The following is a 24,516-nucleotide window of genomic DNA, read 5'->3' on the forward strand; positions in this document are numbered from 1 at the left end:
ACTGGTCAGGTCCACCACAAAGATCGATAAGACTATTCGTCATGATTTACTAAAATTTTAGTAAATATGGTTATGCTTACAGGATTAAGTGTAATTCTGGATCATTGAAAAGTTTCAGTGTATGGCCAGAACGAATAAGAAGAATCAAATTAGGCAGAAAGATAAAAGTTTCTCCAATCTGAAAGGAAATGAGAGTACTTGAGTATCGTGTTTTATGATCATCTTAGTGATTATGGAACCATATCACAATTGATCCTCTAAGGACATCTTAGTGCATTTTTATGGCTAAGAAGAGGAATCGTGAATTTTTGAAATGGTTAAACCAAGAAGATGATTCATACTTTGTTCCAAAATCAAGTCTTAGAGTCATACTCCAAGATTGTGCCTTGAGTGACATAATCTTAAGAAGGTTTATAACACATCATGAAATGTGGAGTAGAAAAATGTTTTCTTACTCTTGCGCATTTTAAATTGGTAGTTGTGATATTTTAATAAAACAAAGACCAACTAAGACCGATTGTATGAATTGTTTTTCCTTGATAAGAATCCACACTAACTCTTGAATATTTGTTATTCAAGGAGTGTTTCTTGACAAGAGAATCTTATATGTCAAGAAGTCAGTGGGAGTCTTAAAGATCTTGAAAATTTTCAGGAACTAATCAAGAATAAACCTATTGTGTATCACTATCTCACGACTTGAGGTTTGTAACCTATCGTGTTGACATATTCTTGTTTCTGTGCCCATTCCAGTTAAAAGTTAACTATGCATGTGAGTTCTATGAGTTCTCAATTGTTTGCATAAGGCGAAGGACCTTGATCAGTGAAAGTTCATTGGTCTGTATAGGTGAGCTACTTAACAACTTGGAAGACATGGTAGGCCCTTGTGCTGCCAAGTGGCAAGAAATTAAGATTGAACAAGTTCAGTCCATATGAGGTTGAGTTTGTCAGAGACCTTATCTTACGGTAATGGTTAGAAATGACATATTCAAATGGATAAGAACACATACACCATAAAATCTAAGTGTCATAAAGTTTCTCTCCAATTCATGAAAATGATTGTGAGGAAACGCTTTCACTAAGTAGATTTTAAGGAGATAACAGTTGTATTAATTGTGTTCTCAAATTCGATTATGATTACGACATCCCTCTTCATAGTTCGAATTGAGAGAAATGGCAAATAGTTTGAACATTCGGGACTTACTGTCGTAAGTTCTGAAATAGTTTAGACACACAGATGGGCTTTCTAATAAAAGGTGTATGAGCTTAGATAAAGGCTTATCAAAGCATCTCATATCAGAAATCTGAACTTTGGTCAGGAAGTCAGTAAAGTATTGATTTCTAAAAGTCCAGCTGATTTTGAATACATGTCAAAGCTAGTGGGAGCATAAATTTTATACTAGTAACAAAATAATTGTTATGCTAGTGGGAGCATAATTATTATGGCAAGTGTTGCGAGTTAGCAATACTATTTATAGGAAACAAAGTTCTAATTTGCAAAGTTGCAAAGGTTGAAAAGTTGTTTCGCTATAGTAAGGGAGATGATATTTAGACTTTATTTAGAATCTAAAAGTTTAGATTGAAGTATTAATCAAACTTAGTCATGGATATATATGAATACCATGTTGAAATATTTCAACATTGGACATTCTATATATGGAAATATTATAGCAAAAGACAGGTCAAATATCATATCTTTATGTAAGACATTATGAATCGTGCCCCATATGCTTCGAATATAGGATCGATTGCATATGCTATAATATTCACGTGTTCTAATTTTCCAAATGCTTAGGGCATTAAGAGGGAAAAAGGACTAGAACCAGATATGACTAAAGTGGTTAAACAACTGTCAATGACAATCTAAGTTTCGCTAAGGATTGGTTGCTTAAGGACAGTTAGAAGTATAAGTAATGGATGGACTATATTGACATTATTACGAATAGATATGATTCTATTAGCAATGAGTTGTCATATGGCAAATATGGAAATGTTTCGATAAATGGGAGATGGAAAATAAGAATCTATGTGTAAGTTAGAAACTTTTATGCAAGAATGATGTTCAAAGGAATGTACTTTGAATGTGAGACTTCGCGTCTATGGAATTGTCTTGTCATAATTTCCAATGGAATGCTTTGTAATGTCGTTGGCAAAGTCTCTGTGACTTTGGTACCTCGACATTACAAAAGGGTACATTGCATGGTAGTTTGGAATCTTACACTTGTGATAAATATTTGGAATTGAGAAATGAATATCATTGGAAATGTTTTCAATTGATCTATTTCACAAAGAAAGGAACATAGATAAACATAGTGTGCATGCTTGGAGCATGGGATGACTATTGTTTTAATTCAAGTATGAAGTTGATTGGTCGAAACATTATACAATGAATAATGTGTAATCAATATGGTGATTAAATAATAAGTGTTTTATTTATATTCAAAAGTTTTGAGACCACATTTGATTAGATTATTCTTGTGTTTCACTTTTCATGTTTTACTTCCCGAATAACTAGGTTATTCAAACATCCACAGTCGTTCATGCTTTGGAAGTAAGTAATGAAGTAAGACTGTCATGAATTCGACTGTAGATTGTCTAAGTGTTTAGACATAGCACAAGTTTGCTGAAGTATTAATGAGTGTTCCTGTAATAAGATTTGGGTATTGGATTAAACCCACGCTCACGTGAATCACTTCATGGATTTTATCACGAGTGATTGTGAGACGATAATATCTTATATTCTTGAAACGGATAGATATGAGTTGTAGTTTACAAGTCGGTTACACATTAATGATATGAAAATACACTAGTAACTTGGTGTTACAAAACGTATTGTTGTGTGTGATTTGATGAGTAAATTGAGCAAGCATATGAGTCGAAGTTTATCCGTTCCTTTTACCCTAGAGGGATAAAAGTGATATCTGTGGGCCCTTCGATGATTTATTGACGACACTTAAGTGCTTGGCCAAGCCTGGACTAAATTGATGTGTTCAATTGTAGTCTGTTGCCAGTCGTCATAAATCAGAAATAGGGAAACAACACATGAACAGAGAGAATGATTATAATCCATGTCTCAGTTCATACGATATCTTGTAGAATGGAGGAGTATACGATCCCTTATCTAATGGACGCGTCATTGATTTGTTCAGAGTTCGACAATGGGCTTTTGAGAGCTACGATTGCTATTCGGTGTTTAAGTCGTACTTGCAGTTATAATTATTAGACTTATCCAAGTGGGAGACTGTTGGATTAGGTGTCTAAGCCCATAACTATAATTGGTATGTACTTGACCCAAAAGTAGCATGGTCCATTTGGGTTGCAATTCACTGGAACAATTTGATAGGATGGATATTTGAGAAAGAGGTTATTTGTGATTTATTAATATATTATAAGTATAATATATTAATTGAGAAATCACATTATTTAATTAGTATTGATTAAGAATTAATTTGGAATTAATTTAGTGATCAAAAGAGACTGATTAAATTTACGAGGACTGATTAGGTAAATCAGTAATACTTATAGCTTGGACCAATGATCCATGTTAATTAGGGTTGGACTAAACCTTTATGAGAGTCCATGAAGGTTTAGCCCAAAAGGCTTATGAAATGTGAAGAGTCATGGTGAATTAGGGTTTGCATGGATGAAACCCTAGGCTATAAAAGTAACCCCTAACTCCCTAAAATCGGCCAATAGATTCAAAAGAAGAATACTAACCGATTTGTGGTTCCTAGCCTCTCTCTCACAAGCCTCCTTTTGTTCTTGGTGTGTTGTGAAACATTTGATACATCACACTTGTGGTGCTAAGCTCTTAAAGGCCAAATACAAACAAGCTACAACAAGAGGTAATATTCTAACTACTTTTATTATTCATATATCAAGTTGTATGCTAGTTTAGGCTTCATGCTTTGGAAAAACAATATTTCATGTATAATTAGAGAAAACTTAGATCCAAAGCATTAGGTTTGTATGTGTACCATAGGAGTGTTATAGTACATAAAACCCAACACCCCTAGCATCCCTAAAATCGGCCATAAGAGTTCCAAGGTGAAACCCTAGCTGATTTGTGCTTCCTAACCTCTCTCACATAAGCCTCCTTTTGCTTTTGGTGTTTGTGACTCATTTGAGGTATCACACTTGAACTACTAAGCTCTTGAAAGGCCAAGAACTACAAGCTACAACTAAGAGGTATTCATCTAACTAGTTTTGTTGTATATCTCCAATTGTATGCTAGCTTGGGTGTATGCTTTGGATAAAATGAAATTGCATGTATAACATGAGAAAACTTAGATCCAAAGCATTAGGGTTGTATGTGCACCATAGGATTGTTATAGTGCTCCAAACCCATCACTACTCACAAAAGACTATGTTTGGGACCAAAAAGGAAACAACTTGAGGCAAACCTAGATCCAAGAGATTTCTTCATTAAGTTTGAAACTTTTTACCTCCACAAGGTGCACAAGGGGGACAAAATGTTGGATCCAAAGCCTTGAGCGAAATACCACCACTTCAATGCTCTTCCTTCTACTCCAAAAAGGAAACAACTTAAGGCAAACCTAGAACTAGCCATTTCACTTTACCATACGATCAAACAGTTTGATCTTGGACGACCCCTTTGCATTTGGAAACGAAATATTTTCTAGACCACCATTATCACCATTGACAATGTCTATGGAAACCTTGGAATTAGACCCAATAAGCATTTCTGATGTAGATGTGCTCTTAAGAACTTTTGCTTCAGAAACAATCAAAATTTGGGTCAAATCAATTAGGGTCACATCGATATTTCTCATATGAAAGTTCTTAGTGGACTAATCATATGACTTTGGAAGTGAAGAAGAACCAAATCAATGGCTTGCTTCCTTAGGAAAATGACACCCATTCTATCCAACTTGTCAACGTACGATTTCTTTTCAGAACATGCGTACACACAAAGTTTTCATCTTGATGTTTATATGCCAATAGGGATTGAGTAGTCTCGTATCTTTCAACTTAAGGAAAACATGACGTTGGGAGAGTCACAGGAAAAGGAGATGATGTCTAGTTCCATCATTTCCTAAGGAAGGGAAAAGAATTTTACCTTGAATTGAAATTGGAAGACCATCTCTAGAAGATTGAGGAAAAGTATTTCCTTAAATATGAGGAATTGTATTTCTATCTTCATAAGATATTTCAAAATAGGAGAAAAGGAGAATTCAAGTTAGTTGATTTTAATCCTTAATTATTAATCCATAAATTTAAATTAAGGCTAGGATCCATATTTTCGATTCGAACTTTGAAGAGGGATGCCGTAATCAAATTTGAATCTATTTTAGGTAGGCAAAGCTTTTACCAATTCCAATCTTATGAAATTCTAGATCTTTTGATATTCATTGATTCTTATCAATGACATGTTTAATCTCGGACCATGCTCTCACTTTTGTGACTGGTATGCCGATGATTACAAATGAGATGTGAATAACCATGCAAACATGTTTGACAATCTTGATGTCATTTATCACCTCACATTGATGTGTCGGTAAACTACACACGCTCCATCAACAATGATAGTTTTCAAGATGTCCATCATATCTATTTATAGTCCCTATTAGTGTGTTGGTTAACCACACACGCTCCACTAACGACATATAAAGAATGATGTATGTTTTCATGGATTAGCATATTTTCACATTTTCCTAAAGTAACTAAAGTGAATTTTATAGAAAGGAGTTCTAGTACTTTAATAGCATTATAATTTTAATGATATTATGTTCTATCAAATCCGTTCGGCTAACGACCATCCACTATACAAGAGAGCGGTGGGTAAGAGTGGATACCCAATGACGGTCATTTTATAGGCTGCTTCCTTAAACTCTCATTATAGTATGGCTTCGTGAATGAGGCGTACTAGCAATTTGACTGACTTGTCTTATACATATAATATATTAATCTTTTATATATAGTATAAGATGTATTTTAAAACTTTTCTAAAATACTAGGTTTAAATTTAAATTTTCGAAATTAATATGAAAATTAATTTAATTTAAAATTAAACCAATTAAGATTTAATCTTTATCTTTTAATTAACAATTAATTAAATTAATTTAAATCTCATGAGGATTAAATAATTATTTACTGTTAACTATTAATCAAATATTTTAAATTTAATCCTAATCCAGTATCTACTAATTTTTCGAAAAATAAGGGTATTTGGGTTATCCAATTTTAATTATTCTATTTTAACTAATTAAAATAATAATTATCAAATAAGGAAACCCTAACTTGCCCTCTAAGTAGTCGAAAATAGGGAGGAGGCTAGGGTTTCTAAAACCCATGTAAAAATCGAAAAAACTAAGGGTGGAGGCTAGGGTTTCAATAACACTAGCAATTTTCGAAAATGCCTCCATTAGGGTTTAGTTTCTATAAACCCTAATTTTGATATTTACAATTTTGTGAAAGATTAATGAGAACAATGGCTCTGATACCCCTGATGAGTTTTATATGTTACGAAACTATTTTGACAGAAAAACATAAATCCTAAGTCCACATGCACCCTAAAGGATCTATGTTCTCACTATGATTCGCAAACAACTATTGAATATCAAGAACCCTAAAAGGGTGTTGATATTTTCGAAAATACTAAAGGGTTATTAGAAAATACATACCTTATGTTTATTGTAGTAAGTAACAATGATTCCTTCTTGGTCTAGCTTTAGAAAGCAAGCACTAGAAGTCACGTAACAAGTTGGAGGCTAAAGAGGAGAGAGGAGGAGAGGAAGGATTTTCGATTTCTCTTAGGAAATAAGGATGGCTGAAAATATGAACCCTTAGGAGGGTTTATATAGGTGACTAAGGGAACTAGGATAAAACATGTTTCCTTTGATAAGCCTTATCCTCTTTCCTTGCTCCCTAAGGACTCCTAAGCTTCCTTATTGCCCAAGAAAACCCTAAATACCATCTAGAACCCATCCCCCCTCTTAGGGAGGTTCTAGAATTGCTCAATGTTCAACTTTTGAATATTTTCACCTTTAGTCATTCCACTTTTAATTAATCCAGTTAATCCCAAAATTAATTCCAATTAATTTCTGATTAATTTTTAATTAAACAATACTATTTCTAATTAATATATTGTTCTCATAATATATTAATAAATCATTTATTTTGATTTCAAATTAATTATTAACTATATAATAAATTAATAAACCAGTCTCTGTAAAAAAACATTCTAGTCAATTACTAGGTTTTAAGGCAACCTAAAAGGACTTTGCTAATAATTTAAGATTATACTAATTTAGTTATTGACTTATAGACCTAATCCAAAACCTTCTTCCCTAAGAACTCAGGAGCCCCGCATGCACGGAACTCTCGAAAGGTCAGAGAGCGTGCACCCACTATAACCACCATCTCATTACAGAATGTGCCCAAACGCTCATCTAAAATCCCCATAATGCCCTCCTTGATCGTACCCAAGATTACAAGAGTCTGCTCCAGAATACCATGGGTAATCTTAGACGAAATGAACTCTCGCATCTGATCATCCAAAATCCCGACTCCATAACCTAAACCCGATCCCTCACCAGGACTTGAACCACCTCGAGTAACCACCATACTGAAAATAAACAATGAAAACCATCAGAAAAACAGCCAAAGAAACTCACACCCTGTGAGTTCCTTAGTACCCTCTTGACTCCCCTTGATTCGAGTACTGATCATGTGCTTCCAGTAGTACGACCCCAATACTACATTCCACATCTATTTGTACTTTCCTCAAGAGTCGTCCTGATTCCCCTAAGTGACTCCCTTACTATCAAACATTTTCCATTCCTACTAACAACGCATATGCCAAGCTATCATACTTCCTAGGTTCTTCTAGGATTCCCTTCACACCTCTCTTTGCCTTCAACTACAGAAGAAGCTCCCATTAATACCGGCTAAATACCTTAAGAATACAATTACATGCTTCATGAACTAGATAATTCTTCAAATTCAAGGTCTCACACTACAACGGTTGGACTTAAACAAGAGTTGTGCAATAGAGTTAAACCTAACCTTCTCAAATTATCCAACTTTTGTACCATGTAACCTAGCGTGTTCGCTTGATAGTTAACTAGTATTAGCAGTGGTTCCTAAAAGCACAAAGCAAGCAACATTCAAGCATCGAGTCCTAAACCAGAGTACTACCTAATCAGGTCACTCTATCCAAACATCTGAAATCCATACTAGCATGCAGTTCTAAAGGCTCATATAGCAGGCATACAAAGACATCTCTCCTAGCATTCTATCATGCAATACCAAGCAAATCCTTAGCTCTAATCAAGCATGTTATACACATATACACATACTGAAAAAAGTAACATATATGGGTATTTTGGGAAATACTTACTTGAGCTTGACCGATTGCACGTATCACACCCATTCTTTTATAAAAACCTCTTTGAAAAATAGTTTTTTTGACCAATTCCTCGGATTGAGTTCAGAGACACCCGAGAGTGTGTCCGAATCCCTCAAATCAAGGCTCTGATACCAACTTGTAACGTCCCAAAAATACCAAGTCAATTTTTTTATATTTTAAGTCAACCAAAACCATCATTCATCCATTTCAAAAACCAATCAAGTATGACAATGTAGAAAATAGTTATCAGAGTACAAATAAAAATCATAGAATGCGGAACACTGGTGGATGTTGTACGATCATGTTGGGACCTTCCCCTTCGAACCAGAGGTGCTTGAAACCATAAACGTAAACTGTAAGCACAAAGCTTAGTGAGTTCCCCAAAATACCACATACCATACATACAACGGGCCCTGCCCGATACAAATCTGTTAATAACAAGCAATGGACCCCGCTCAAACATACATACAATACATGCAAGAGTCACACAAATAACTAACATCCTATAAACATAAACCAATGGGCCGACCTTGATGCCTTCGAACCGGAAATACTATGAGGATACTCACCTCAAAGTGAAGATATCCGAATCACGCACACATGCACTGCCACAAAGGCTCCTTACACTGAACATATCCAAAACCAAACCTAATTACTAATTAGGGTAATAACCCATAATCAAAGGTCCACAACATCTTCTCTATTACTAAGGGTAAAATACCATTTTACCCTTCCAAGGCTAAACCCAACCAAATGTGGCCCAAGGCCCAAAAATGTACCAAGAGCATTCCTGGGAGTACGCTATGCATACTTTCTTCTTACACCATGTGTACTGAGTTACCACCAAGAAGGAAACGGGGCAAAACCCGTTACGTCCTGCTTACCCCAGGGTTACGCCCTATGTAAACCCTTTGATACCAAATTCCATTTTAAGCTCTTAATACCTAAATACTAAAAATCAAACTCACAGATCATAATCTTGGGAAGGTATTAACTAATAAAGTCATCAAATTTAAGCCTTTGCATGGATTAATGGAGCCCAAAACAGCAACCTAAGTCCATAACACTCTTTAATAACCTCAAACTCTTGCATGAGAGAGAAATAGCAACAAAGACTTCATTTTTATGGCATAAGACCCTCATAAACAACATAAAGTGACAAACTTGAGCTCTGGAGTAGCCTTTACTCACAAGAACCAAAACCATGGGACATTTAGGGTTTGGCGTCTGCATTAGTATGTCCTACGTACTCTTTACGTACGCCCTGCATACTCGACAAAGTCCGCATTCCATCTTAAATGACCTACTCCCAACGTACATATCAAGTACGCCATGCGTAGGGACTAGTTTTGCAAGAAAATTAATAATTGAGCTGGAAATGAAAATACCTGGAAATGGGTGTTACATCAAGAAGTTTTGGCGGGGACGTATGGTGTGTCACAGTAAGTTATAAGGAATGATTCGAGGACGAAATCTAATTTAAGTGGGGAGGGGGGAGCTATAACACCAATGTTCCAGAAGGATTCAAAGCAGGGCATATAGGAGTCAAAAGCATTGTTTTTAGGGAAAACCGGGTGTCACGACATGATCATAGAGAGGTCACGACGTGACAAGCGAAAGTGAAGAACGTATATCGCGGTTGTTGTCATGACGTGACACATAGGTGGTCACAACATGACAAGGCTGCATCCTAGGCCCGTGATCTTTTAGGGTTTTCTTTGTATTTAAACCCCATAATATTAAACCTAGGGTTCATTATCAGCGTCCATCATACTCAAACTCAGAAAACTCTAACCCTAGCATATCCTTGTGGTTCTTAGCTCATTTTGGTGCTTGAAGAAGAAGAAGAAGAAGTAATCTAGAGTGTTGATCCAACAAGGAAGATTCACCATCATCCTCTTGTGCACATTCTGGACCATTGTAAGTGTCCAAGATTCAACCTTTATGCTTCTAGGTTGTTAGATCTAAGTCCTTGTCCCTTTATCTTCAAGTTTGAGCAAGTTGAAGTGATGTGATTCCATAACATTGGTAACTTTATGGATCCTTGATGTCTTTTGAGTAGTATTTGGTTCAGATTTGGGATTTGGTCGTGATTTGGGATCATTGCATGAGTTTGGAGTTATTTTCTTGGCCTTTGCCCTATATTGGATAGAGGACATGCATGGGGCATGCATGTCCATAAAGTTGTCATTTTTATGGACCTTTGGAGTCCCCTTAAGCTTCTGGAAAAGTTGGAGTTGGAAACTTAATGGATTAAAGGCTCAAACCATTAGGTGGTTGCTTCAGACTATGGTCACAACGTGTCCATAGAGAAGTCAAGACGTGACCAAGGCGGAGTCCGCGATTATATTGTCCAAGTTTGCTCACGACGTGACCAAGGAGGGTTCACGTTGTGATGTTTGCTGAGTGGGTTGTCTGTGACCGAGTTGACTGAGTTGGAGCGAGACGAGTTGGAATAGGGCTGAGTGTGCTCTCACGATGTGACCAAGGGCTGGTCACGACATGAGGCTCAATAGTTGACAATGTTGGATGTTGACTTTGAATTTGATCGTTGAATTTTGGTATTGGTTGACTTTTGGTCAAATTTCTATTTTTAGAAGGTAGACTTAGGGTTTACCTTGTGTGGGTTATTAGGAGGTGTTTAGCACCATTCGTTGGCTAGGGAAAAACTATTAGTTGTGGACGGCGTGACATTGAGCTGAGTTTCTAGTCGACTTTGTGAGTCAGGTGAGTTTTTCCACTATATCAGGTAGGAAGACCAAGGGGTGGCCCTTGACAATTATATGAAAGACCCGGATGTGGCCCCCAAAAATTGTATGCAAGACTAGGGTCTGGACCTTGACAGTTATATTTAAGATGCTAGTTGTCTTTGTGATGCTTGCATAGAAGACCTAGAGGTGTCTCTTGACACTTGTTTGTAAGACCTGGGTTTTGGCCCCCTACATGGCAAGGAAAGACCGTGATGTGGCTCATGGCATGATAGTAAGACTATGGTTGGCACATAGCATTCCATATTCTATGTATGATATGTGGTATTTTGGGGAAATCACTAAGCTTTATGCTTACGGTTTGTGGTTTAACATTTTTCAGGTACTTCCTGTTCCAAAAGAAAGGGTCCAACTTGACTGCACAACATCCTCTGATGGTATTTCCACACTGATTGTTATTGTATTACTCTGATGATTGAAAAAAATACATTTTACTTTGATTGGTTTTGAAACAAGTGATTGTATGAAATTAATGGGTTTTCAATGAAAATTTTTATTGGTATTTTGGGACGTTACAGATCAAATACAATTTTTGAATAAAATCATAATTTAGAAAAATTAAAAAATCATTTTTTTCAATAAAAAATCAATTTTGTTTAATCAAAATTCATTAATTTGTTGATTGAACTAATGGTTGAACAAAAACAAACAGTTTAGAATCTAATTTATGTATGATTTAATGATTCATCATGTTCTTTACAAGAAATTAGAAAACTAAACCTTATGTTTAATGACACCTTACATGTGTTTAATCAAATGTCTAAGAAAGTTCACGATTTTTCTAGTAGTTTTTGTCTTTTTTCAGTTAAAATTTGTGTTTAGTTAGTGTTTCCGGTGTGTGTTTTTCTTTTGATGGTGTACATATTTATAGATTTCATGTTGTTATTTGTACTCTTTTAGATGATATATAATATCCTTATCCGTAAAACCCATTTTTTAAGCAACATCCACGCAAATTGATCAGGAGCACCTTCGAACACATTGGTTCTGATTTCAGACTAATTCGGCGGTTTTGGCTTAATGCATATCAATATTAGTGATTAATTTAACAATATGAGAAACAAGACAATTCATTTCGTAAGAAGCATTCAGAAAGTCCTAGAGTAGTTATTCGCATACCAAATGTTCCAGAGTAGCTCTTTGTATAACATACTCGAAATTCACTTTTCAAAAACAAGTTCAATACGTAACATATACTTTTTTACTCTCTATGTACTATTACGAAGAGATTTTATGTTACTTATATGGTAACAATGTCTAAAAGTAAGAATAACAGTACATGAAATATAGTATTCTAGAGATGTTCTGCTTATTCTAGACTTGTTCTACGTATTCCAAACTAAATAAAGTCGTTTATAGACATACATGCAAGTACATTAATTAGTGAAACTAACACGGTTTGTTGAATCCATGATCGAAAACACACACAATCTTTGATATTTAGGTTACAAGAATTTCGATATCAACACTGTCTGGAATGCTTTATTCGAGATGTCCAGTATCTACATGTGTCGGACCCTGTATATTTACATTCATGCTACAGTATGTATTGGGTTTGACCAATTTTTCAGTACTTCAGAATGTTTATTTCGAAATGAATGGTTATAATGCAATGTACATTTCAGAATGGATGGTTATTATTAGGGATTTAGGGGTGAACAAAAACCAAACCGTTTAAAAAAATCGAGAAACCGCAAACTGAAACCGATTGACAAACCGAAGGTGCGGTTTTCCATTTTATAAAAACCGAAGTTCAACGGTTCGTTGCAGTTTTTCATAACCGACCGATAAAAATCAAACCACACCGAATATGCTTATAATAATAAGTTTTTAAAATATATTAAATAGATATTATTTAAAATAATAATGCTCTATATTATGTGGACTGTTAGTGCAAATAGAATAAAAAGATAAGTCCATACTCCATAGTTTGTGTTTTTGTGCTTATAATAATAATGCTCTATATTATGTGGGCTGGAGGGTGTGGTGCACCGAAACCGCACTCCCTTCCCCGCCACATAAGCGCAATTTCATTTTTTACCACTCAAGTGTGGTTTCTTGCCACACCAACGGAGTGGTGCCACACATTCTTTTTTTTTTATTGTTTTTTTAACTATTTTAATTTAATAAAACTTCTTTTTTTAACTATTTTAATTTAATAAAACTTCTATTTTAATAAAAAACATAATTTTTCATTACTTGAAAATTAAAAAAAACATTACATTGCATTACCAAAAAAAAATAATAAAAAAAAAAACACGAAAACCACACACATGAGAGAGTGTTGATTTTTTAAAAAAAGTTTTTTGAGAGAGAGAAGAGATTGTCTTGTGAAAAAAAAATGAAGTTAGATATGTATATATAAGAAAGAAAAAGCAAAAAAAAAAAAAAATTAAATACCCAACAACCGGTCAATCCTCCCATTTTCCCATCCACCAATCAGAAAACGCGGCACTTAAGGACCGCACTGCAGCCAAGACCGCACCAGACCGCGGTCTGGGGCGGTGTTCTTGGTTGACGTGGCACAAACTGCGGTCTGGGACCGCGCCCACACCCTTCAGCCTTAGTCAAACATATATAATCGGTGTATGTGACTTTTGTTGCAAATGAACGTCAAAACGACATGGACTTTCTTAATTTGGGCTTGTTCACGTTTTCAAAAAGTAAAGAAAGCACGCTTCCACATATGGTTTTACGGTTTAAAAATATCGTTGCACAGCTTTTGACTTAGTTTAGTGTCGGTAAATTTAATGTCATTAGTTCATTATATATTATATCTTAGTTTTAATATAGTGGTGGAGGTGCGGAATGCACATTTATATTAGTTTAGATTAATCTCAGTACGACTAAGAAAACGAGGTTTAGGGGGTTACGCCCCTTGGCGGGTTAGGAAAAATACGAAATTACTAGAGAGACCATAGTAGAAATTATTAAGTTTTCAGGATTCCAATGTAATTTTGTATGTTTATCAACTCCTTAAGTGCCTTATCCAAAAAAAAATTGCACGTTTAGCCAAATATGTTAATTACTTTGTGGAAAATAGCAAAAAAAAAAACCCAAATTACAAAAATAGCCACCAAAATTGCAGATGGACTTAGTCCATCTACGATTTTACTTGTCCATCTGTGATTTCCCCTTTTTCAGGGGTATAAAAACGTAATTTTTTTTTCTCTTTCATTTTTCAATTTTTTTTTGGAGAAACTCTCTCTCTCTCTGGAGACACTATGGACGATTTCATTTTTCAAACTTTTCGTTGGAGAATTCATTTTATTAGAGATGTTTTAAACAAATTTTCCAAAGAAATAACAACTAAATTGATAATTTTTTGCAAAACTTCTATATCTATATCTATATATCTATATATCTATATCTATATCTATCTATCTATATCTTACATACTTATAAAGCTTGCATTTTACCTTGAATGTCATGCATTTGAAACCCCCCACAATAATTGCTAAAACCTCATGCATTTGAAACCCCCAAACCTTTTCACCTTCTTAATAATTAATCACACATAATCAATGGTAATTCATATGAGATAATAATTTGCTAAAACCTCATCCATTTGTATGGTATTAGAACATGTTTGAGTTTTTGGGTTTTAGACTTTAGTAAATGGGTAATCCGTTTGATACGTTGGATTTGAAGCTATCTTATTCGAATTACCCAAAACAAGAGATAAATTAATAATATATGCTCATGCATGTTTTGTACAAACCCCAATCAAAATACAATATATCATGATCATACAATTAAGTGTGTCTTTTATTCCATTTTTGGCTTTATAACAAAAGTTTGTTTACGTGGCGAAGAAAGAAAACTTGAAGATGAATATTTAGGTTGGATGTTTATATAAGATTTGTTTTAAATATATAATATAGATATAAATACACAAATGTGTGTCAAATACAGCCCATCACAAATTTAATGTTATAAACTACAATATAACTCAAAGTGGTTTTCCAAATATAATGTTTATACTATAATATAATATATTAGAATAATACCATATAGTAGACGAATCCCACATGTTGTGCATAAATTTAGTTGCATAGATAATATATTATAATTATATTTCATTTAAAATATGTTAGGGTCATTTGGTTATTACATTGTTGTATTAGGCACTATAGTCTCATATATTTTGAATGACTCTTACAAAAATGATGTCCGTAATTTGTATATAACGTAATATCTTATGATGTTTATTGAATGATATTATCTTCGATTGAGCAATTGGTAATTGGAATCAACTTTATTATAGTTAAAAATTTTGGCTCCGTTTTTTCTTTTTCATTAGTTCTAGAATATGCTTTTTTATATTAACTTAAAATATGGCACTATCTTAAAATAGACTGAGAATGAGATTTTTTTATATTTACTTAAAATACGGCACCATTTTCTATTCAATAGTAAAACTAACAAAAGTCGTTAAATATGTATTTTTATGAGGTTCAACATAAATAGACCACCACAAATGAGAATCCATATCTAATCATTTATCAATTAATTACATTAGATACTAATGTATACATAAAAATTACATTTAAAATTTTAAACTAATAGTAAAAAAATTTCATTATTTATTATGATAAAAAAATCTGTAAATCAAAAAATATACATGCTATTTAATTGCATACAAATTTTATGTATGGCTTATTCACAATACATTAAACCATATATAACCATATTAAACTACATAATTATCCCACTGCGCAACGCGCGGGCATTCGCCTAGTATACTTATAAAGGAAGCATTTTCCTTTCACCACATTCATTTGAAACTCACATGTATTTTTCCTTTCACCACATTCATTTGAAACTCCCATGACTTTTCAATTTCTTTCCAATAATATTATAAGTTGTTTAATAAGGCAAAATAAATATCAAACCTAAAGTGTAATCATATATAAACTAAATTTCAATATTAAAATAATATATTTACTTCTACTTATAAAGTTATGTTTTTTAACTTTTAACATATTATACTTAATTTATTAGTTTTAGTATATTGTTGGATGTAAACTATTATCATTTTAAATATACAATTTTGGAACAATTTGTATAAAATACTTCAATTATTAATTTAAATATAACATTACAGGGTCAACTTAAATATAAATTTTAGTTTAATTTAAACAACTCAAAAAATATTTTGTAAATAGTTAAAAGTGATAAATTGTAGTGTCTTTCTAATAATCATTATAAGTTGGTTAATAAAGCTAAATAAATATCAAACCAAAAGTGTAATCATAAATAAACCAAATTTCAATTTTAAAATAATATCTTTACTTCTACTTATAAAGTTACGTCTTTAACTTTTAACATATTATAATTAATTTATTATATTTAAAATATTGTTGTATGTAAACCATTTTCAGTTTAAAGCTACAACTTTTGAACAGTTTGGACAAAATACTTAAATTGTTGATTTAAATACATTACATTGTCAACTTAAATATAAATTTCAGTCCACTTAAAAAACCAAAGAATATTTTGTAAATAGTTAAAAGTGATAAATTATAGTGATAAATGCAAAAACTAAATTGTAATCTCAATTTAACTAAAATATTTCCTAAATATATTTTTATAATGGTTTACAGTTTTCAAATAAGTAGCTTAAAATAACTTACAATAACAATAGTTAAAAATAACTTTATATAAATTATTATATTGTTACCTTTAAAATCAAAAAACAATGTTTGATGTTTTAAATAATTCTGAAGATAGAAATTAAAACATTAAGCAAATAAAATTTAAAAAGTTAATTAACAATAAAAACAACTATAAATAACATTAAACCATATATTATATTTAATTTTATTCATGTGTAACTCGCGGGTAGAAGTCATTCAAACGATTGAGATTATACAGTTATAATAGATGTATATATTATGATATAATTCAAAATAATAAATATATTATATCAATTTAGTATACAAATTATTATATCAAATTTAACAACAAAGTTATTGTCATATTTAAAAAAAAACATATATTTGTAAAAACTTCAACTATATAGGTCTTTCTGCGCAACGCGTGGGCATTCGCCTAGTTATATATATAATAAAGTTGTTTCGTAGTTAAACCCTATCAATTTCGTAGTCAAATTAAAAAAAAATTAAAAAAAAATGCAAAATCGTAGATGGGATGAGAGGAAATCGCAGATGAACTTAGTTCCTCTGCGATTTTAGTCAGAGATGGGGGTATTTATATGGAAAAAATGGTAAATTACACCAATCGTCCCTCGTGCATATGCCTGAAAGCGTGTTTAGTCCCTATTTTCAAAAATTAACTCGGACCGTCCCTCGTTTGTTTAAAACTTGCACACTTCATCCCTTTGGATATAAAAAGACCATTTTACCTTTAATAATTTTTTTATTAATTTTCTTTTATTTATTTATCATTTTTAAATTAAAGAAAAAGAAAATAAAAAAACTTCCCACTAACCCACCCCTCTCGTTTCCCTTTCCCCTGTTTGCTTTCGTCCCCCAACTCCCTTAAAACAAAAATGGTGGACTACTCTACATCTCTCTGCTCCGGCGCCGATTCTCCTCCGTCTCTCACTACTTTTCCGGCGAGAGAAGCCGATAATGATAAGGTCTTGGTAAACGATTAAAGACATGGAAGATCGGAGTCACTCGTTGAGATCTAAAACCCCAAAATCTTTTACTAGACGACGATTGAAATTTGAAAATCTCTGATTTCAGACCGTCGACGTCGCCGGATTCACAAAAGGACATAACTTTTGCACCGGTAATCGTTCGCCGGAAAGGCTACGACTGATCGAAGGCGGACAACGTGTAACTTCGGCGTCACTGCGTGTGGAATTCCGTTGTTAAGACTCCCTAATTGAACTTTCACACCAAAAATCTGAAAATCTCTGATTTCAAACTTTAACTTCACCACCCAACACAACTTCATCCATCTCTGAAACCAATGCTTCGTTTTCCAAAACCGCATAAGATTCAGATGAGCAAAACACAACAACTTATGATTTTTGCATTAGGGATTTTGGTTTTGGATTTAAGTTTGAATTTGCAGGTTTGATTTTGGGTTTACATTTGAATTTGAGGTTTGATTTTGGGTTTACATTTGAATTTGAGGTTTGATTTTGGTTTTGGGTTTGAGTTGTAGATTGGATTTATGTTTCACATTTGAGTTGCAGCTTCGAGTTTATGGACAAAGATGGTGACCGGAGCTGCTACCAGACACTAAGTCTATGGACGGAGATGATGACCGGAGGTGGTGCCGGGAACCGGATTTATGAACGAAGATGATGATCGGGATCTTGAAGAACATTAAATGAATTAGAAAGGAAATAAAGAGATGAAATGGGTCATAATATTTATCTTTTTTTTTTAATTAAAAATAATAAGAACATTAAATTAATTGGAAAAGAAATACCAAAATGGCATAATAGTCATTTCAGGTATTGTAAGGGATGAAGAGTGCAAAATTAAATTAATGAGGGATGAAGTGTGCAAGTTTTAAACAAACGAGGGACGGTCCGAGTTAATTTTTGAAAATAGGGACTAAACACGCTTTCTGGCATATGCACGAGGGACGATTGATTAGGGGTGGAATTGGTACGGTACCAAATTTTTTTTCTTCAAACCGTGTACCGTACCAACTATAGTTGGTACAAGATTTTAGCTACGAGTACCGTACCAAGTGTACTTGGTACCAATTAATTTGGCTACCAACAAATTTGGTTGGTATATATTGGTATTTGGCATATACGAAATTTTTTAACTAATATGTACTATACATGAATATAAGTTGAATTTGTGGACATTTGGCCGTTGCTTCACTCGCTTCTGGTAGTATTTTTTTTAAACCACTAAAAGGATTAAAAGAGGTCCACACCTAGCAAGTTGCTAGAGGAAACAAATGGTAACAGTACAAGTACAAGGAATGAGAAGTTAGTATTCATTTTTAAGTTTTAGTGTATGTATCACTGATCTCGTGCACATCAAACAATAAGTATCAAGAAATTTGCCGGTCAATGTGTAAGTTTAGTAATTCTAAGACTTGTTAGTTGTTATTCTAATTAAAACATGAAGATATGAGAACTCATATATCTTTGTATTTATGAATTGATATATATATATATATATATATATATATATATATATATATATTGGTTGGTACGGTACAACCGTGGTATTCAAAATTTCATACCGTTACTGTACCAAGACTATTTAATTGGCATGATATTACCAGCCAAACATATTGACTACCAAACAACTTGGCTACCGACTTAATTGGTTCGGTTGGTAACATGTTGGTTGGTTCTCTGTGGTATATATTTGCCAGCCCTACGATTGATGTAATTTTACCCAAAAAAAAAAACTAAAAAAAACTACCTGTGAATGTACAAGTCGCTAAAGCACATTCGTGCTTTAGCGACTTGTACGTTCGCAAATGAAATGCTAAAATCAAAGATGAGCTTAATCTATCTGCAATTTTCATGGTTATATTTGTAATTTGGATTTTTTTTTGGCTATTTTCCACAAAGTAATTAAAGAATTTGACTATATTTGCAATTTTCTCAGAGAGATATCAATTTTTTCTCTTCAGTTCTTTTGAAATATATGAAAATACAAACACATACCAGATTCTCTCTCGTTTTGATCAATTTTCTGTGCCTAGAATTTTGATTGTTCCTTTGAGAATTATTGTATGTCGAATTTTTCGTAACAAACACCGAACCAATATAAACCGAAACTACATTCACAAACCGCAAAATTGAGTCATTGAAAGACCGCATCAAACGGTCTTTAGAATGCAAAAATTGCACCTTGCGGTTTGCGGTTTGTTTGGACTAATCCGCACGAAACTGTATCATACTCGCCCATGATTATTATGCAAAATTATATTTTATTTGGTTATTTTATTAAAAAAGCTTTATAAACTCGGTTAGTTTACTCGATTTACCTAAGAAATCATTTAAAAAAAAAAAAAGAGGGACAAAGAAGTATTTTTCTTCTTTTATAGGATAAACACCGTAAATTCTCTCTTCTTCTTCCGCCTTACTTTCAAATTATTGGATCAAATCCCTTCGAATTAGGGTTTCGTTTTCGTTCTGAGAAAACAAATCTTCATTCTTACTTCATAGGGTTTCAAATTATCGGATCGAATCTTTCGAGTTAGGGTTTCGTTTTTTTCCTGAAGAAAATTCTCCGTTCTTTAAAGAAACAACTATGTACAACGGAATCGGATTGCAAACCGCTCGTGGTTCCGGTACGAACGGTTACATTCAGAGCAATAAGTTCTTTGTAAAGCCTAGGACAAATAAGGTGTTGACGGGGAACAGCGGCGGCTATGAGGCTGGACAGGGTATAGCCGGCGTAACTAGGAAACCTAACAAAGATATCCTCGAGCATGATCGTAAGCGCCAGATCCAGCTTAAACTTGTTGTTCTTGAAGATAAGCTCGTAGATCAGGGATATACCGATGATGAAATCGCTGAAAAGCTAGATGAAGCTCGTAGAACTTTGGAGGCTGCTTTGGCGTCAGAGGATGCCGGTGGTGCCACAGCAGTTGTGATGCACTCTGATCAGAAGTAATTTTCTTTTTTGCTTAATAACAGTTCATATATACTAATCCTCATTAGGGAATAAAATTCAATCTAGTGTGGGATGTCTTGTTGTGCGCTTTTGAAATATGTGATTGATTAGTTAGTTATCTATCTTGTTCTCCTATGCTAACTCACTCAAGTATGACGCGATTTGTTTGCTGCTTACCTTGATCAAGGTATAATTTAGACTATCTGCTTTTTATATTTCTGTGTGAAGTATAATCTACTGCTAGAGCATATGCTAAGATCATTTTCGACTGTTATAGAAGGTCTAAGAAGAATATATTTGAAAATGCATCTCTCCCTTCTTTCTCAATTAATCATGTTTTAACTGTGAATCAGTGAATGTGAAATGATCTACTATTAAATTCAAAGTCAATATCATGACATATGATTTTTAGAACATCAAAAGGTCAAGAACAATAAGTAGAAAGAAGATTTCATGTTTAAATTCTGAGATATGTATAGCAGCAGATACAAGTTAGATATAAAAAAGTTACAGGATATCAACTAATAGGAATCACAAGAGTACTATCTAGACTTAAATCTTTATCAACCATGAATAATAGCGCATAATTAAGATAAGAATTGTATAATAAAGTATTTAAATATATTTTTTAGATAATGTGTAGTTCCCTTATTATTTAAATTATTTTTGTGATTTCATTTTTCATGTTCTTATCTCTTCTTGGACACTCTATTGTGTTGTCTTGCAGTGTTCATTAACATGTCTGCCGTTTCAAAATTTCAGTTATAATTCATCAGTAGATTTTTAATATATATATATATATATATATATATATATATATATATATTATTGTGGTGGGCATATTCTTAGTAATGATGAAGGAATAGTCAAGGGTTTGAAGTACAAAATTGTTAGGCTAGGTGTAAGCCATATTAACAATAAAAATGTTATAAAACACACAATGAATAACACAAATTTTCATATTAAACTTAGAAAGTCATAAAAACTTTAATATTGGTAGTTATAACCTCTAGCTCTTTAAAACATAATTATTAATTATAGAAACACATTCATCAGATTATCAAGAAGTCATTTTCCTCTTCCTTGATGCTGGACTTTTACCCTCATTTTCAATTTCTTATGTCAACTCCAATTCTCTGTTATTGAAATATTCATCATCATTTTGGTTGTTATCCATTCATCACCATAAATCTTTATGAAAATACATCCCTTTTGGAACTGATAAAGCACGTTATAGCAGAAGTTTCTGTATTGATCGCATATGACAAATTCATTTATATTTGGGAAATGAAATCCAGTTTAAGGATTGAGAATAAGCTTCAGAAAGCAGATATCCCTTTCAATCTGTGGAGAATATCTTTGTTTATAAATCATAATGTTATCAGTTATCAGATTAGATAGAAGATGCTATATCCAAAAAAAATCTGTCATCTGTCAATTAATCCCTGAAAAGTGTGGTCAAAACCAAGGTTCTCTATTAAACAACAAAAAGAACCATTTTTTAAAATGTTTTAATGTCTTTTTGTTTTTGGTTGTTTAGGGTTTCAGACACTCAGACTCATCAAGTTGCAGCACGTAAGCAGAAGCAAATGGAAGCTTTAAAGAATGCTCTTGGAATAGTTCATGAGGATGAAAGGAAGGAGAAGTATGCACTTGTTTCTGATGATGAAAAAAGCAACGATGATGATGAAGCCAAAAATAACGATGGCAAATTTGAAAAAGATATCAAAGTTGGTAAACATGGGATTGATGAACTCAAAAATTACAAGAAAAAAACAAGCAAAAAAAGAGAGGTTTCTTCAGATAGTGAGAGTGACACCAATACTAATAGCAGTGAAGAAGAACCTGTGAAAGTGAGTGGGAAGAAACATCAGAAAAGTAAGCCAAGAGTTGACTCTGAATCTGAATCTGAATCTGAATCTGAATCTGATGTTGATGTAAGAAAAAGCAAGAGGAAATCATCAAGTAATAAGCATAAGAAAGATAGAAAACATGAAGATTCAGATTCTGATGAACTCCCAAATTTTAAAAGTGAAAAGGGCAAGCAACTTTATTCCAAGAGCAGGCGGCATGATTCAGATGATGATGATGATGACTCTGAATATGAAGAAAGACAAAGGGAGGAGAAGAGGAAAGAAAGGAAGATAGAAAAAGACGTTTCTACCCCTATTAATGATAGGTGGGATGGAGGTGGTAGCAAGCATGATGATAGAGAAAGGAGATATGAGAGGGTGGGAAGAAGGCGTCATGACAGTGATGACGAGGCGTCTGATAAAGACATAAAACACCACAAGAAAGAGGTAGTTGAGAGGGGTGGAAAAAGAAGGAATCATGATGTTGAAGATGTAAGGGGGAAAAAAGAGAGAGTTGAAAGTGGTGGAAGGAGGAGGCATGATAGCGATGATGAGGATTATGAAAGTAAAAAGACTAAATTACCCCTGGTTAAGAATGTAGTGAAGAAGAAGAGTAGTGATGATGAAGATGAAGATGATGATAAAGATAGGCGGGGTGTAAAGCACAAAAGAGATGAAGAAGATGAGGAAAAGGGTAAGGGTAGGGGGCGTCATTATTCAAAGTATAGCAGAGAGAATGAAGAAAGGGAAGTTGAAAGGAGGGGCGGAAGAAGGGATCATGATGTTGAAGAAGATGTAAGAGGGAAAAAACAGAGAGTTGAAAGTGGTGGTGGAAGAAGGCAGCATGATGATGTTAAAGAAGATGTAAAGGGCAAAAAAGAGAAAGTTGAAATTGGTGGAAGAAGGATGCATGGTAGTGATGATGATTCTGACATAGATGTGAGACGTACAAGTACAAGAGAGAAAGTTGAAAGGGGTAGAAGAAGACATGATGATGATGATGATGAACCTATGATGAAGATGATGCCAAATAAGGATGAAGAAAAACATAAGAGTAAGGCTAGTGATGATGAGGATGAAGATGAAGAGAAGAGGCGAGGTGTAAAGCACAAAAGAGGAAGGGAAGAAGATGAGGAGGAAAAGGGTAGGGAGCGTCATTATTCAAAATATAGCAGAGAGCGTGAAGAAGAAGAAGAAGAGTATAGAAGCAGGAGAGGTGAGAGGGATCACTCAAAGAGAAGCAGAGATGATAGATATGAATATGATGGTGGCAAGCATCATCATGCAGGACGTTCCAGGGGCACTGATCGATTGTGAGGTTGGTTCTTCTTGACATCTTTCAATATTTTTTTTTTTTAAAAACTACACTCTCTTTGCAAATTCAAGTTTACTACGTAAGGAGTTGTTTATTATTATTTTTATTTTTTCATTGAGTTCTGTTTTGATGGATTAATTATACTTGCTTATGTTTTTTTTCTTCAGGTTGCTTGTAGTTGTAATGAATTTACATGATGGTTGCTTGGATGTATTAATGCATGACAGATATTGTAATGTGTGAGTGAGTGAGTGAGTTTCAAACACTTGGCTTCCTTTCTGCACTAAAGATTTATCAGAGTCTTAAAGCTTTTGTTTTATTCAGTTTATGTAATATGTAATGATGATACCTACCATAGGCCACTTATATTTTGTTGTGGTTTATTTATTTACTTTAGCCTTTTGGAACAAATATAAGTGGGGGAATAATTGAATGCATTTGTTCGTTTTTAGTTGGGTTAGGTGGGTCGACTACAGACAGTGGGATTAACTCCCATAACCACTCAACAACTCCCCCATATTCTTACTTTTTTTTTTGGTGTCTGGTTGCAATAAATACAACACTATATTTAATAAAGGATGACAAGTTACATAATGACAATTAGCTAGAAATTAGTAATTTTGTCTTATAAAGGCAA

At 33.5% G+C, this 24,516-nt stretch overlaps 1 protein-coding gene across 1 annotated transcript; it reads left to right on the forward strand.

Annotated features, from left to right (window-relative positions):
* The first annotated feature begins 20,136 nt into the window (after positions 1-20,136).
* On the forward strand, positions 20,137-24,266 carry LOC145107549 (pre-mRNA-splicing factor). The gene is made up of 3 exons (XM_079044451.1): positions 20,137-20,707; positions 22,252-23,882; positions 24,047-24,266. The coding sequence occupies exons 1-2, from the start codon at positions 20,346-20,348 to the stop codon at positions 23,879-23,881; spliced, it is 1,992 nt and encodes a 663-aa protein (XP_078900577.1). The 5' UTR covers positions 20,137-20,345; the 3' UTR covers position 23,882; positions 24,047-24,266.
* Positions 24,267-24,516: the final 250 nt, after the last annotated feature.

The sequence above is a fragment of the Lactuca virosa genome, chromosome 4 (assembly GCF_052849685.1).
Source record: "Lactuca virosa cultivar CGN04683 chromosome 4, Lactuca_virosa_CGN04683_v6, whole genome shotgun sequence".
Classification (NCBI taxonomy): Eukaryota; Viridiplantae; Streptophyta; class Magnoliopsida; order Asterales; family Asteraceae; genus Lactuca; species Lactuca virosa.